Here is a 17392-nt window from a genome sequence, read left to right on the forward strand (position 1 = left end):
TATTTTTAATTTAGTCCAGTAGTATTTTGTTTCATGTACAATAAAATCTCCCTGATTCAGAACAAAATGGAAAAGTTCTGTCTAATGACTGAAAGTTTCCAGTTGTAAAGTTTTCTCTAAGAAGAAAAGATATTCTTTAATTATACCGCAGAAAGTTCGAAGACAGCAAAACAGTTACATTTTATCCAGATTATTGCAAATTCCAAAATAAAGACCCCCAAATGAATGGGTTTTAGGTCTGATGCAGTGTGTATATATTGGACATATTGAAAGCATTGTAAAGAAGGCCTGTTCTTTTCCCACCTTCTTCCTGAGAAATGCCAAAACCAAAGAATGTTCAACAAAGAACAGAGCACTTTTTCCAATTTGTCATTTCATGGATAAAAAGTAGAGACAGAATGCTGAAGCACCTGTTGCTTTAAAGGCAATAAACTCGTGAAATGTTTTAACAGAAGTCATCAGCTTTCAAAGATCTCTTTTATCCAGTCCACATCACTCATTGCTCTTAATTCCTTTGTCACATTTTTTACTGCATTACAAGTAATCCTTGAAAGCCATGGAGCGTTTTACGTTTAACCAGAACCATGTGGACGGCACTCTCGGGCTGAGGCTGGCCCCACCCCGGCTTCTCCACCCCTCCCTTCCCGTACACTTGGCTTCTGATGCAGGCTGGAGAAGCGCATCCCAGCTCCGTCACTCTCCAGCCTGGCCCGGTGGGTCTGGAAGGCTGCGCTTTGATCTCCAGCAGCACATTCCACTCACTCTTTTCTTCCCGAGACCCACCACCCGCCAGGCTCTCAGTTATTTATGTGTCAACAGTCTGCGTTGCCCAACAGGGTTGACTCCAGGTGTTTAGGAAATCTCATTCAGATAACCGTCAGGATTGGTACCATTTAGTCTGACCTACTGGAGTAGTTCTCTAAAACTGCAGTAAATTAGTTGAAGGTGAAGATGGGCAGAAAAATTCTCTCCAGCCTCTTGGGTTGAGTAGCTTGAGCATGTTTCTACCTTTCTTTTCCTCGCGGAGTACATCCACAAGCTTGATGTGTGTCTTCAAGAATTACTGCAGGAATGCGTCTTGCCTTACACATGCGTCTTACACAAAGCGTCACTTTGTGTATTACCTTCCCTGAGAACAGTTTTTAAGAGGTTCATCCCAGCAATAAGGGCATCCTGGTTCTAGCCTTATTTAAGTTTCCTGAAAGATCTAGAAGTGACCAGTCTCCTGTGCGGTCCTCATGCAGACCGTGGCAGATAGCATCCTAAATTCTAAATCTGCGGGTTTGCGTGAGGTTTCCACTCTGGTTTTGAAGTGGGCGCCCGATCTGTTCATTTTCTCCTTGAAGCGCAGTGTTTTCACGTTGAGCACTGGGTGTCTGTCACACGTGTGGATGTTCTTTTCCCTAATTGCTTTCCTCTGTGCTTTTCTCCTGCCTTCTGTGTGATTATCCCCGCATCGTTAGTTTGTGTATTTGCTGCAGTGTTGATTCTAGTCTTTACTGCTTTTTAAAAGTTTTAGTTTCGTTCCACCATTTTTCTCCTGTGCTGCTTTTCTTTGTTAAGAGCTGGGCGGCTCCCTTCAGGTGTCCGTCATCTTCATCTTTGCTCTCCAGTGTTTTAAAGTCCATCATTTTTTTTTTCTCTCTGATTTTTCTCTGCTTTCTTTCAGAATTTGATTTTTATTGTAGTTTCCTATCACTCTTCATCTTCCTATGGAATTTGGATAGGCCCAACATCAGTTTTTAAACAGATGGTCTAGCCAGATACGTTATTTGCTAAGACAGTGTGAATATATAAGCTTGACCCCTTTCTGTCCTGAGCTGAGTGCTGTTTGTCTTCACACCGGAATCTCAGCTGCAGGGTTTCGGAGGACTGTGGGTCAGTTAGCGGCCTGAGGGATTGGAGGAGAAGCAGGGCGTGTCCAGCTCTCCTCTGGGCACCCTGCCTTCCTGTCCCGCTGGGGCTTACCCCATCCCCTGGGGTGGCCTTTGGGTTTCCCTCTGCCCCCATTGGGGTACCTGCCCTTTAGAGAAATACCCTCAAGACAGGGTTGCTGGCATTTTGGTCAGTGTGGTTGTGGACACAGTGTTTTCCTTGCCCAACCATGCCCGCCTGTGCTGCCACAGGATGGGAGGAAGTCCAGTGACAGGCCTGTAGTGACTGCAGCGAGTGACAGGGTTTCAGGGTTAAGTTTGCCACAGGATACAGGATGGCATGAAAGCCAGCAGAGACATAACCATCCATCCTGTTATGAGACCACTAGAGGAGGAGGATAAACAAGTAATTAGCCCCTTCAGTTGGCTGGCATTTGCAAAGAAGAATTTGGTTATGTAAAAAGGATTACCAGTCAATCCTAAAGGAAATCAACCCTGCATATTCACTGGAAGGACTGATGCTGAAGCTAAAGCTCCAATACTCTGGCCAGCTGATGCAAAGAGCCGACTCACCAAAAGACCCTGATGCTGGGAAAGATTGAAGGCAGGAGGAGAAGGGGACGAGAGGATGAGATGGTTGGATGGTATCACCAATTCAATGGACATGAGCAAACTCCAGGAGACGGTGAGGGACAGAGAGGCCTGGCATTCTGCAGTCCGTGGGGTCATAAAGAGTCAGACACGACTTGGCAACTGAACCACAGCAAGAAAAAGGACTAAGTTGTTGGTAAAAGGTGTTTTTTTAACTCATTATGAACAACTTAGGTGTTAGATAGTATAAAAGAGCTGGCGTTTATTTAAAGATTTGGAAATACACATATGTATTTCTGACACATTATTTACTTTTTAAAATTCTCTTAGTAGACTGTATATTAACATTAATATAATAAATGTAAATATTCTTTTAGCTAATAATGTGTGTGTCCACATGTAACTTCAGCTCTTCAGTATGCCATGTTGTCTTTCGTGTCTCAGACTTTGCCAGTGCTGTGATGTCTACTGACAAGACTCTTGCCCACTCTCCCTTCTGTCCCATCTGTAGACGCTCTGTGAATCACTCTAGTAGGAATTAGTGTTTGTCTTGTTTCCTACCAGTTTCCTAGAAGTACTCACTATCCACTTGATAATACATCAAATCATAACGTGTCTGCCTCACATATAAAGTGTTGAGAAAATATGAATGAAATTCAATTTTCTGATGGCTAGAATAAGAGTATGCACTTGTGTGATTAAGACATGCCTCTTGAGGTATTTTGGTAGTAGTAATTTCAGAGGGAAGAAAAGGAAAGACATGAACAGGCAAGTTCCCAAGGAGACAGGGCGCTGTCATGCAGACTGAGTGTCTCTGCGGCCAGTGTTCTAGCAGGCGCCGCTATGCTGTGCTTAGTCGCTCAGTTGTGTCCGACTCTGCGGCTCCATGGACCTTAGCCCACAGGACTTCTCTATCCATGGAGATTCTCCAGGCAAGAATATTGGAGTTTTGCCAAGAAAATGCACTGGTCATAGCAAACACCCTCTTCCAACAACACAAGAGAAGACTCTATACATGGACATCACCGGATGGTCAACACCGAAATCAGATTGATTATATTCTTTGCAGCCAAAGATGGAGAAGCTCTATACAGTCAGCAAAAACAAGACCAGGAACTGACTGTGGCTCAGATCATGAACTCCTTATTGCCAAATTCAGACTGAAATTGAAGAAAGTAGGGAAAACCACTAGACCATTCAGGTGTGACCTAAATCAAATCCCTTATGATTATACAGTGGAAGTGAGAAATAGATTTAAGGGACTAGATCTGATAGATAGACTGCCTGATGAACTATGGACAGAGGTTCGTGACATTGTACAGGAGACAGGGATCAAGACCATCCCCATGAAAAAGAGAAGCTCTAAAGAAGCATAAAACTAGCTGCTCAAAGAAACCGGTTGTCACATTGTAGGGAGAGAATTAATACTGGTCAGAGGACTGAGCTCAGCCACGAGGAGCTGTTGATGGCTTTGAATCTGGGGAGGTTTAAGCAACTGGAATCACTATTTTTTCTGTTCCAGTTGCAGTCGGCACTCAGTGAGCATGACTTGTGTGTGAGTGTGAAGAGGAAGTGATATGTCTGGGAAGACGCTGTGGTCCAGGTTAGCGCACTGCCTTCAGCAAGCATCCTGAGGGCCGTGTGCTATCGTAGTTCACAGACGACGCATGTGAGTCAGGGTTACTGTTCTGACCTTGGCATCTGCGCTGTGCCCGCTGGTCTGTCATCCTCTTCCAGGCTGCCTGGGGGGCCCCGTGTGGGTAGGAGGGTAGTATGGTGCTGAAGAGATGGAAACACTGTTGAGTTGGACACACCTGGTTTTACTTACCTCTACCATTTTGTCCACAATTTTTATACCTACTGTGTGTCTACTGTTCAGTGACTGTGAGGGTCAAAAAAAATTCATGGAGAATATTTAATAGTTCAGTGTGAAGCACACAGCAAGTGCTCAGTGGCAGGTTAGCAGTAGCTGTCTCCTGTCTCTGTGGCCTAAGATACTGACTCTTCCAGTGAGAGTATTTTATCCGTTTCTGTTCTTGCAGCACTTTCCACGCATTGTGTGAATACACTGCTGAAGCAGGGCCCTTATCCGACAGGCTGTGCTTTGTCTTCACCTGATCTGCTGCCTTCCTGTCTCTCTGAGCCTCTCCTCCGCCATGCGGTCCTGGAGCACACACACCTGCTCCCGCCTCGGGTCTTTGTTCCTTTTTCACCTCCTGCCTGCAGAGTGCTCCCTCCATGGGGCGCTTGGCTCCCAAGCTGCCTACTTCACCTCCTGAATGTCGCCTCTCCCTCTCCATCCTGTGTGACATATTCTTCTTACCACTTATCCGGCTCTGTGTCTCCATGGTGCATCTTACTGCCTCACAGAATTTCTTGCATTTGTTCTTTGTTCCTCTCCTGTTTGGGGCTGTGGGTTCCCTTGGGTTCGCCGCATCTCTGCTCTGTCTCCAGTGCTCCAGTAAATCTCTCTTCAGTAAATGACTTCAAAATTTGAAGGTTGTGAGACCTAAACCCTAAAATTACTCTTTAAAGATTATTCCGACTCTTTAAAGATTGTTAGTGTCCAACTCTTTGCGACTTTGTAGACTGTAGCCCGCCAGGCTCCTCTTTCCATGGAATTCTCCAGGCAAGAATACTGGAATGGGTAACTGTTTCCTTCTCCAGGGGATCTTCCCAACCCGGGAATCGAACCCAGATCATTTATTCCAGAAATTCCAGAAGTAGCTAAACTGTGGAATAATGCTGAGGGAAAAAAACCTAAAATTGCGACTTCTTTTTCTTTTAGAGAAGTGTGAACCCTGGAGAGATTACAGGGAAGCTGTCTCCTCGTAAACAGCGCTTCATGCAGTTCTCGTCCTTGGAGTATGGCGGAGAGTACTACATGACACCCCGGGACTTCCTCTTCTCTGTCATGTTCGACCACATCCAGCGTAAGTGGTTTGGTTTTTGAAGTTAAGGAATCAAATATTAGGGCTGAGAAACCTCTGTTTTTCAGAATTGGTAACAACTTTTTCTTCATTTTAATTGTCATCATTCTTTGTACCATGCATGTGCTTAAGTATTTAGACTTTTCCTCCCTTGTAGCACTAAACTTATTTATTTATTTGTCTAAAAAATAGTTGCTTGTTCATGGGTTTTCTAAAGAGAGAAAAAAGTAAGATTTTAAATGTAACTAAATAAATTATTAATAGGTAACTAATTCATCCAGGATGTTAGGTTTTAAATCAATAAAACTATTAATGTTTTAAAAGAGTAAAAAATTTTTTTTGGGGCAAAAAAAAAAAAGTAGGCTAAAGCAATTAGGAGGGTCATATAATGGAGTCATGATGCAAAAAAATCCTGAAAAAAATAGAATTAAGAAGCAAAAGTCCAAAAGCTATAATTAAATAATTTTATTTCATAAACTCAACTCTCAGCTATCCCAAATTGTCAGAAATCCTTATTTTCATTTATCTAAATGTTGCAGAGAGTAGACATAACACCCCCTCTGTCCCCTGTATTGCCAAAGTGTTCTGTGAAAAGTTCTTGGCTTCCTGACACCTTGCAGAGTGGGCACCATCCACAGTGTTGCCCTGTGGGTAGCTGCACATGGAACAGGCGGAGTGGGCCAGGGCAGGGTGAGCTGTGAGACGTGTAGTTCGAATTGGGAGACTGAGAAGATCTGGGAAGGCATTATTGGTATATTGAGGGATGACATGAACAAGTGAGTGGTCACGGCCTGTTCTTGGGACAGTGAGTTAGTTCACCTATAGCTAGACCAGAGGATGGTGCTTGGGAGAAGTGAGAGATGAAAATGAAAAACAACAAGGGCCAGATGTAGAGACTGTGGTGACCCTGTTCACCAGCCATAGACATGTGTTTCTGGTGGAGATGGGGGTTCATCTTGAACCTGTGAGGGAGGGTGAAGTGAAGGCTTACTAGAAGGAAAATAGTGTGGTAACAGTGTATTTAAATTATTTTGGTAAGCTTCTATTCATCTAAATTGATTTAAAAAAAAAAAACAAAAAAAACAGCCAGTTATGTTACCAGCAGAATGGTTTATTTGGGAGGAGCAGAGAATTGCAGTTTGGGACATGCATCAGTAATAAATCACAAGCAACCTAAAGTGAAGGAGAGAAACTGTCTTACGGAAGAAAGAGAGGGCAGCTCTGGGGAAGCTGTCTTAGAGAAGAGAGGGCAGCTCTGGGGAAGCTGTTAGAGAAGAGAAAGGATAGCTCTGGGAGCCTGTTATCAGTAAGGAGTCCAGGGAACTCCCTGGTGGTCCAGTGGTTAAGAATACACCTTCCAGCACACGGGACACAGATTCAGTCCCTGGTCCAGGAACTAGGAGTCCATATGTGTCAGGCCAACTAAGCCCGCCTGTCTCAACAAAGATGCAGCACAGCCAAAAATATAAATAAATAGTCTGCTGGAGGAAAGTGGGGGTTTGAAGTGCAGTGGCTTTTCATTGCCTGGCCAGGAGAAAATGTTTCTTCTTCCTGCTGGGATCTGCGTGGACATGGGTGGTGTGTGTGTGTGTGTGAGCACCCCTACCCCAGACTCCCGACTCAAACTTCTTTGGAGAAAGCTTGATAGTATGTATCAGAAACCTTTGCAACATTTATTAATACTTAAATGGATGCAGTAAGTTCACTCCTAGAAAATTAGTCTAAGTAAGTAATTGGAGAGATATAAAATTTTCTTTTAAAAAGTAGTTTAGCCTCTTCAACAGGTAAAGAGGGAGGATGTCATCATTTCCTGTTCTCACAGCAAAAAAGAAGCTGAAAGATAGAAAATCAACAGCTCTTCTTAAGTCCACAAGAGAATTGAGACCACAGGGCACACACACCTGAACACTGAAGAAGACAGACGCAGAGATGCAGAGCCCACCCAGGGTGGATGCTGCCTGGAAGCCACTGCCAGAGCCACCATCTGGCAGGAAAGTTTAAAGAGTTGCTAGAATCTGAGCATAGGCTACCATGAAAGATAGAACTTTGTGAAAATCCAGCCATGAGGGGCCCCAGCAGTCCTCACAGTGAAGATCTTAAAAAATCCTCTCCTGGATTTTTCATGATTTCCTTTTCTGTGCAAAAGCTATTAAGTTTGATTAGGTCCCATTTTTATTTTCGTTACTCTAGGATTCAAATCCAAAAAGATAATGCTGTGGTTTGTGTCAAAAAGTGCTCTGTCACCTGTATTTTCCTCTAGGAGTTTCATAGTGTCAATTTTACATTTAGATCTTTAATCCATTTTAAGTTTATTTTTGTATTCATCCTGCTTGGTATTCTGTGAACTTCTTGAATCTGTGTTGTGTGTGTGAAGACACCATGAACCATGAACAGAACAAAAAGACAACATACAGGATGGGAAAAAATATTTGCAAACAATGCAACCAACAAGGGATTAATCTCCAAAATATATAAACAGCTCAATATCAAAAAAACAACCAAATCAAAAAATGGGCAGATCTAAATAGACATTTCTCTAAAGAAGACATACAGATGGCCAAAAGGCACATAAAAAGATGCTCAATATCACTAATTATTAGGAAAATGCAAATCAAAACTGCAATAAGGTATCACCACACACCAGCCAGAAAGGCCATCATCAAAAAAATCCACAAACAGTAAATGCTGGAGAGGGTATGGAGAGAAGGGAATACCCTACACTATTGGGGGAATGTAAATTGGTACAGCCACTATGGACAACAGTATGGGGGCACCTTTAAAAACTAAAAATAGAGCTACCATATGACACTGCAGCCCCACTCCTGAGCGTATATCCAGAGAAAAACATGATCCGAAAGGATACATGCACCCTAGTATTCATTGCAGCACTGCTTTCTATAGCCAGGACATGGAAGCAACGTAAATGTCCATCAACAGAGCAATGGATAAAGAAGATGTGGTACATATAGACACTGGACTATTACACAGACATAAAAAGAATGAAATAATGCCATTTGCAGCAACATGGATGGACCTAGAGGTTGTCATACTGAGTGAAGTAAGTCAGACAAGAATATCGTATGACATCCCTTATATATGAACTGTAAAAAGAAATGATACAAATGAACTTAAAAAACAGAAAGAGACTTACAGAGAATGAACTTACGGTTGTGGGGGAGGGATAAGTTAGGGAGTTTGGGATGGACATGTACACACTGCTGTATTTAAAATGGGTAGCCAATAAGGATGTACTGTATAGCATGTGGAACTCTGCTCAGTGTTATTTGGCAGTCTGGACAGGGGGGCAGTTTGGAGGAGAATGGATACATGTTTATGTGTGGCTGAGTCCCTTCACTGTTCACCTGAAACCATCACAACATTGTTAATCAGCTCTGAGTGCATGCGTACTCAGTCGTGTGCCACTCTTTGCAACCCTATGGACTGTAGCCCACCAGGCTCCTCTGTCCATGGGATTTTCCAGGCAATAATACTGGAGTGGTTTGCCATTTCCTACTCCAGAGGATCTTCCCAACCCAGGGACCGAACCCACATCTCCTATATGTCTTGCATTGGCAAGCAGATTATTAACCACTAAGCCACCTGGGAAGCCTTAATCTACTTAATCAGCTATACCCCAGTATAAAATAAAAAGTTTAAAAACAAAAGAATTTTCCCAAGTTTTACTTTACCTGGTTTTAGCCATAGTCCAGGTTGTTCTAATGAAGTTTAAAGTTTACATGTTTTTTTTTTTTTTCTTTCTTGTTGTTTTTATGCAGCCTTTGATTCAACCAACTTAGGTTTTTATAATGTTTCCACTTTATTTTTCATTGGAATGCAGTTAAACTCTATCAGAAGGCATTTAACTAGATCAAGAATTGAGTAATTTTGAAGGCTGAATAAAACATCCTTTAAGCATATGATGTACTTCATCTTCATTTTTCATCGTGGATAAGAAGGAGAATAATCTCTGTTGCATTCCTGTGGATCATGGTGAACAGAAAAACAAGGAAACACAGAGCCAACCCAGTGACCCATGATCCTCATGTATAAACAGAAAGAAATACACCAATCTGAAATGTATTAGCCCCTAAACTTATTTTTACCTGGTGTTTATCTTTCTGGACTCTGTACACTTTGTGCCTTTACTTATACTTCAACATAGATTTTGTTGCACATAAATATGTAAGGGTATAAATAATCCAAATTAAGATTAGCCCATTGGCATTAACAGTTTACTCTGAAAAGGGCTGTAATTAGGGCAACCATAGGATTTATTATGGTGCATGTGCCAGAGTTGCTGGGTGAGTGTGTGTCTTGGTGGATTTATCTTAAGACTTTTGAAATTCTACAAATGAATCTTAAATTTTAAAATTGTTGCAGGTAAAAGAGATCCGTTTTATCTTTGCCACTATTGTAGCTATTTGATTTGGGGCTGAGTTTCCACATCTCTGAGGTTGTTTCCCACTCTGTAATTTTGGGTATCATTTCATTCTCTCTAATCAGAGGTGATGACAGAATTCCCCAAGCTTACTTGATAGTAAATTCAGAGAGAGCCTTTTGCTAAAATTTCAAGTCCTTCCCCTGTCTCCCCTCATGATTTTGATTCAGAAGGTCTGAGATAGGGCCATGGAATCAGTAATACCCTCTCGTCCTTATCTGGCTGCCTGTCCTGTATTCCCATATTTTTAACAAACACTCCCAGGTGATCATTTTGATCAGCAAGTTTGAGAAATAGTTAACGGACAAATGTGAAAGTGCCGTGAAAGATGTCACGTCCTAGTAGTAGAGGCAAAGGGCGCTGAGCACTGAGCCCGCACTCCTCCCGCACTGCTCCGAGGTCTGCCTGCTGACGCACGCGGCAGCACACGTGAACCTTGAGCAGGTTATGCTGGATGGGAGAAGCCAGTCTCAAAGACCACACATTGCTTGATTTCATGTGTATGAAGTGTCCAGAACAGGCAAGTCTACAGAGACAGGAAGTAGGTTAGTGGTTACCCAGAAGTAGGGGCAGGAGAGTGACTGCTGATGAGTTTTCATTCTTTTGGGGGCCTGATGAAAACATTCTGAAATTAGAAGGTGGTGATGGTTGTACCACTCTGAATATACTATATTCTAATATACTCTGTATACTAAACACCACTGAGCTATACAGTTTCAATAGATGGACTCGGTGGTATGTAAAATGTCACAGTAAAGCATAAAAAATACATATATAAAAAAACTAATCCTTGTTGCCAGTTTAAAATATTAATTTTAAAATTATTATACTTTACAAAAAATGGAGAGACTAAAATAATAAAAACCTGGCTCTCTATATGCTTCCCTCATGTTGGTTCTAAAGCAAAATATTTTCACCTAGTGCAATTCTATCAGAAAAGTGAGCTGATTTGTAAGAGCCAATGCAGAAGTCTTAAATACGTAAAGCTTCTGATAAATTCACTTTCCAAACAGTGGCTTTTTGGTCTTCCAGGGCCTCACTGAGAAGTCTCCTTCCCTACCCTGCAGTGGAGCAGAGTCAGCACGTGGGCGAGACTGGGCCGTGAGCGCTCTCTGCCCTGGCGGCATCGAGCACCGTGCCATCCGCCCATGGAAACACGCTCTCCCCTGCAGGCCTTCTTGTGGACACATGTACACACCCGTCCCCCAGATGGGCCCGAGAAGCATGTCCATAGGTGTCAAGCTGCAGGAGGGCAAAACTTTCATCTGTCCCCTGGCACACGACCACCCCCCACCCCAGCCTCACTGGAAAGGAGGCATTTTCCAGTGTGAGAAGAGCAGGTTTAAAGCCCATCGACCATGGTTTTTTGGTTGTTTTTTTTTCTTTAAAGACAGATTTCTCCTCCTTGGGAGAATATTCAAGAAGGTCAGTTTCCCTCCACCCTTACAGTTGTTTAGACACTCTTAGGCTTTTCATCAGCTTTCTTATTGTTCTCTGAATGATGTAAAAAGGAATCATTAAAAAGAGATGAGTGTGAAATGAAATAAATGAAATGAAATCTTTAAAACATGACTCTTTTTATAATCTAAGCCCAAAGCACATTTCTATTCTTCTGATAACCTTTGTAAAAGCATTCTAAGTATGAGATTCTGTGAAATTGGATGCAATGCAATGATTTCCATCATTGCTGGGACTGAATTCAAGCAAGTATTGGAGTAATCAGCTCTTAACGCCAATCCTGATATTGATGGCAGAGCTCTTCCATGTATTTATGCAAAAAATATGAAACGATGTAAGTGTCTTTATTGTCTGATTTTTATGTGTCGAGAGTCCGCTGATCTCTAGCAAAATGAAGTTGAATTAGATACCATTAGCAATGCAGCAGCAATGTTTTTATAGTTATGGCTATCAAATAACTTTATTTTGGCAAAGATTTATTTGACCTGTAACTGTACTTAATATGTAGTAATGCAGTTTTACTTATTTTAAGTATTAAAATGGCTGTTTGCCTGTAACATGGTGTGCTTGTTCCTGGTTTTCAACTTCAGAAGTCCTCTGTAAACAGTGAAAACCACGTGCTGGAATCTCCAGAATAGGTGGAGGCTTTTAGAACATTCTGCTTCTTGAGCCAAAATTCCATCGTGGTGCTTAAAGATTTATCCCTCCCTGCCCAGAAAAGGCACCGTGGACTTTCCATCCTTTCACACTCGCACCACAAAGCACGACAGCCTCACCTCTAAATCTGCCTTTTTGGCTGTTGTTTTATATGAGAACATGAATATGTATGAAATAGCTATGGAAACAGTAAGCGTGAATTTCGTATGTGTGTGAAAACATTAACAAATAATATGACTGATTAGGGGTTAATATCAAAAATATATAAATAGCTCATTCAGCTCAATCTCAAGGGAAAAAAAAAAAAAGGACAGGAGACCTAAATAGACATTTTTCCAGAGAAGACATGCAGATGGCCAACAGGCATATGAAAAGATGCTCAACATTGCTCATCATTACAGAAATGCAAATCAAAACCACAATTAGGTATCACCTCCCACCAGAGTGGCCATCCTCAAAAAGAACACAAATAACGAATGCTGTCAAGGAAAGGGAAACCTCATATGCTGTTGGTGGGAATGTAAGTTGATGCAGACACTGTGGAAAACAGTAGAGACTCCTCAAAAAAAAAAAATAAATAAAAATAGAACTGCCATATGATCCAGCAACCCCCCCTCCTCCTGGGCATGTATCCAAAGAAGAAAGAAACTAATTTGAAAAGATCTGTGCATATGTAGCAGCACTATTTACAATAGCCAGGACATGGAAGCAACCCAATGGACAACGAATGAAAGGATGAAGATATGGCATATACATACAGTGAAGTACTACTCAGCTATAAAAACGATGAACTTTTGCCTTTTGCAATAGTATCGATGGACCTGGAGGGTATTGTGCTTAGTGAAATAAATCAGAGAACGACAAATACTGTTATGTTATCACTTATATGAAGATTTAAAAAATAAAGCAATATAACAAAAAAGGAACAGGCTCACAGGCACAGAGAACACACTAGTGGTTACCAGTGGGGCAAGGGGCAGTGGGGAGGGGGCAAGATGGGGGTAGGGGATTAAGAGGTCCAAAGTACTCTGTATAAAATAAGCTACAAGGACATATACTGTGCAGCACAGGGAATATAGCTTATGAATATCTTATGAAAATTATTAATCACTGTGGTATATATCTGAGACTAATATTGTGCATGAACTCTACCTCCATTTTTAAAAAGTAGGGGAAGAGGACTGCCAGAAAAGGAATCCTTGTATTGCAGTGAATTTCCTGTGTCCCTGTGTTGTTGCTGTTGTCAGATGGAGAGTGGTCATGCCCCTCATGTACATCAGACGTTGCATCTCTTACTCTGATGCCCAGTCTCTCTCCTGGGGGAGCCCATAAAGAAAGGGTGTAAAACCCAGCAGCCTGGGTGAGAGGTGCTAAAGAAACCCCAGCAGAGCATCCTGGGTGTGAAACACCACAGTCCCTTCTCTGACTCAGAGAAGTGTTTATGACTTAAGAGAAAGGAACTGAGGCTACGTGTTCTACTAGGAGCTCTGCCTTTTCTTTTTAACCTGAAAATGAATTTTTTGTAACAGAATGTACCCCAAACTTTTTATCAGCCAAGATAATTTCCTTAGCATTTTCTAATTAGTGATACCGTTTTGAAAAAATTTTTGCAAGAGAAGTTCATTAAGTACCTGGTTTCTCCATTTTTGATAATCATATACCTATACAAGTACCAAGCAGAACTTGTAGTCAACATGAAGTAACGGGGAGCGTTTTATGTGTTTGATGATCTCATGTTATAATAGACCTAGCATTAAAATCTGGTTGTCATTGGGTAACACTTACTAGTTTATCAGCAACAAACAATCATTCCAAAATAGTGGTTCCTAAGCTTACCAACATGCTCATAGATGTTTCTGAAATTTATATAATCATATTCACAACTAGTGTTTTTTGGTTGTTAATGCAAAAATAAAATCTTGGTAATTTATTAACAATAGATAATAGAATTTGTCCCCAGTAGATTTATAATCCAAATGTAAGCATCCCAAACTGCAAAAAGGCACGTCTAAAGGTATTATTTTTTTTAACCTGTCTTGTGAATTCTCATACACTTGTAATTGTACTGAAGGGCCTTTATAGATAAGATAATTTTGAGAACAAGAAGGGAAGTTAGTGATACACATAGCTTACAGAAGAAATAAAATAAACAATGTATTTTTCAGTGTTCTGGATGTGTAAAATGGCTTGAGGCTGTCTTCAGAAAAAGTTTCAACCAAACAAGCAATGTGATTGCTTTAGAATTTACAGTAAATGAGAGAAAATGAGGTCAGTATAAAGAAGATGCTTAAAAGCCTGAGTTTTAATCTGTTACCCAGTAGGAAACTGTTAACAGTAACATCACTTTAGAATGAACAGCCGTGTTGGCCAGCCTTTAGATCTGACTGGGGAGCTGTGAACTTAAGAACTTTTCAGGGTTTAAAAGGTAGCATTCTGAAACGTGTGTGTATATGTTTATAATCAATTAAAGCAGAAGAAGACAGATTTTAATAATCATGTAAGGAAAGAATTTGTGTTTGGCACAAATTTATTTCTCTCTTGGACAGCTATGATGGGTCAGAGGCAGTTAGAAGACCCCATGTGTCTGGAGCGGAGTGACAGTGAGGATGAGCCTGACACACAACTGCAGTGTTTGTGTTTAGACTTAGAGTTCTCTGGCTTGTAACTTCTGTTTAAAGATCTTAGCTAAAATTGCCAGACTTATATTTTTTATAAACTTGTTTTGTCTTTCAAGCAGTTTTCTATCTTAATGGAAGATGAGTTTTACCAAGGTATTATAATATATGGGCACTCAATAATATTTCCTCTATGCTATAGGTAAAAGTTCTGTCAAGAGGCTGACAGATAAGGTAAGCAATGGAGGGGAGATCTCTCTTTTTTTTAAGATGGAAAATTAACTTTTATAAATTATTTAATTTATAAAAGATTTTAATATGTGTATTTAAAGGATATCGAGGACACACTAGCAGGAATCAAAAAAGCTGGTTGTGGATCAACTTTTTTTAGAGACCTCGGCGATAAAGGTAACTTTGGTTTGTTGTTAAAATTCCAGTTGCATTTTATTTAACATTATTAAGGAGTTATGAGGTTTGCACCTATAAATTGGAGACTATATATTAGAGAATCTACAGAGAGGATGTTATAACACTGTTATTTAATAGATTTTTAAAAATCATAATAAAGTACTCATTACATTGGAAGTAATTTTCACAAACTCTTTGAGCAATTACAGAAAAAGTATTTAAACATCAATTTTATTAAGCTTGGGGGAAGGATGAGGCAGAGCATCTGAAGTATGGAGAGAAGGCCTCGGAGAGAATGTGGAGACCTTGTCAGAGAACCCACCCAAGCCGGAGCCAGGAAGGGTCGTCATTGAGAGTAGGCTGGGGTGTGGTCCTAGGGGGGCAGCGAGGGCAGGTCTAGTGCTGGGTCAGGTCCTGGTGGCAGAACACGGAGAAGGGTGTCTGGTGTGAACAGGAGGCCCTGGGGGATGGAGGCCAAGGGGGCCTTGCTCTGTGTTGAATGAAGGGACTGGAGGCCTCTCTGGGTGTGTGGGGTTCTGTGGAGTGGGCAGGGGTTGGGGGGTGGTCTGCAGAGCTCAGAAGAGGGTGGTCCTTCTTGGCGGAGGACCAGCTCTCGTTCCGTGCAGGGTGCGCCTGCCACTGTCCTTAGCGGAGGACCAGCTCACAGGTGCATCAGGGCTCAGCCGAAGGTGTTTCCTGAGGAGGGGGATTCTGGAGCATCCACAGCGGCGTTTTGGTGGAAGCAGGGCGTGTGGTGGGTTGAGTCAGGAAGCGGGAAGAAAGACCAGCTGCAGGCGTATCAGCAGAGGACAGGCTGTTTGGCAAGTGGGCTGTGGTCATGAGGGCAGCTGGGTGTGAGCCAGAGTGAGCGGACCTGACCCACTCCAGGGATGAGAGGGAGGGAGTCTGGGCCTGTCCTGAGAGCAGTGTGGTGTGGGTGGGGTGTTGTGAGAAAGCCCTCTGGGCGGAGGGAGCTAAGGGGCTTTAAAGGGAGGGGGAGGACTAGGTGACGGTAGAATAAGATGACAGCACTCACGTCAGAGTGGGAGAGGAGGTGCGCTGGGCAGTGGCCGGAGGTGCGCTGGGCAGTGGCCGGAGGCGCAGAAACCTCACTTCCTGCCGTCCACACGGGTGTGTCTTAAAACAGCCAACAGTAAGGAATAGAACTGGCTGCTGACAAGGAAGGTAAGCAGAGCTGCATGGTGGTGAGGAATGGGAAGGAGCATGAACAGGCCTAGTGAGAACAACTGCCCTCGCCAAGTGCTGCCACTTCTCCAGGAGTGAGCACCCTTAGCCCAGGCTCTGTTGACCGTTGCCTTCCCTGGTGGCTCAGACAGTAAAGAATCTGCCCACGGTGCGGGAGATCTGGGTTCAATCCCTGGACTGGGAATATCCTCTGGAGAAGGGAATGGCCACCCACTCCAGCATTCTTGCCTGGAGAATTCCATGGACAGAGGAGCCTTGCATGCTACAGTCCGTGGGGTCACAGAGAGACAGACATGACTGAGCTACTTTCACTCCTGGCCACTAGTGCTTCTCACCCATCTCACTGGAACCCAGAAACAGCTTTGAGCTCTCTTTGTCCTCCCATCCTTCATAGGCAGTCAAACAGACATCTTTCTAATTTTGCCTCTTAAATATTGATTGAATTCATCCTCTGCTATCCCATCTCTTAGAGAAGCTAACAGGAAACAAAACAAGAAAAAGTCGTGAGAGAAGGACTTTAACCAGTTTTTTGTTGTTGTTTTTCTCTGAAATACATGAGTTGAAATGCACATTCCAACTTAAAGAAAAAGCACTGAACATTTTATAGGAAGGATTCAACAGATACACTTTTTTCTGGATATACCCCTTTGTTTGATATGAATGAAGTCATTTGAAAATCAGAATGTAAAATTTATCTACATTTGGAGCAATTTGAAATATTCTATTTTACCACCTAAAAAAACTATCAAAATGTTTATTATACTGTAACTAGCAAAAGATAATGTACTTTTGCTGCTGCTGCTTCTGCTGCTAAGTCGCTTCAGTCGTGTCTGACTCTGTGCGACCCCACAGAGGGCAGCCCACCAGGCTCCCCCATCCCTGGGATTCTCCAGGCAAGAATACTGGAGTGTATACTACAGTTTTTTGAAGTAAGAAAATAGTCCACCTCCAGACATTATTATAAAGAAAAGTAAATTATAAGTTATAATTATTATGTATTTTTTAAAACTGAGCAGAATTCTTAACATAATGCCATCCTCAGGGATATACTGAATATAAATTACAAGGTATATTGTAAGATACAAATATGTTCCTATGATTCATGTAGTAATTTCTCTTCGGGGAACAGAGTTCTCAAAATTGCTTTCAGTAGCAGGTCATATTTTTCAATGATTCCACATTTAAAATGTTTGTAGAAAGGCATGGTAACTAATA

The 17392-nt window shown here is 42.0% G+C and overlaps 1 protein-coding gene and 1 long non-coding RNA gene across 3 annotated transcripts in view; one reads left to right on the forward strand and one right to left on the reverse strand.

Annotated features, from left to right (window-relative positions):
- Positions 1-17392, forward strand: part of MICU2 (mitochondrial calcium uptake 2) — a 53765-nt gene that overhangs the window by 16875 nt on the left and 19498 nt on the right. Inside the window, exons 2-4 of one of the 2 annotated variants that reach the window (XM_086329738.1) lie at positions 5254-5398; positions 14766-14797; positions 14896-14971. In XM_086329738.1, the coding sequence (XP_086185864.1) occupies positions 5254-5398; positions 14766-14797; positions 14896-14971 (253 nt within the window). The remainder of the gene's footprint in view (positions 1-5253; positions 5399-14765; positions 14798-14895; positions 14972-17392) is intronic. The other variant, XM_086329739.1, reaches the window with a different exon arrangement.
- Positions 15086-16652, reverse strand: LOC147361676 (uncharacterized). The gene is made up of 2 exons (XR_015138190.1): positions 16008-16652; positions 15086-15801 (listed from the first exon to the last, which is right to left on the reverse strand). It is a non-coding gene; the product is annotated as an uncharacterized LOC147361676 (long non-coding RNA).

Source organism: Bos grunniens, chromosome 12 (assembly GCF_055505025.1).
Source record: "Bos grunniens cultivar Pamir isolate PY7600 chromosome 12, Bosgru_T2T1.0, whole genome shotgun sequence".
NCBI classification, from domain to species: domain Eukaryota; kingdom Metazoa; phylum Chordata; class Mammalia; order Artiodactyla; family Bovidae; genus Bos; species Bos grunniens.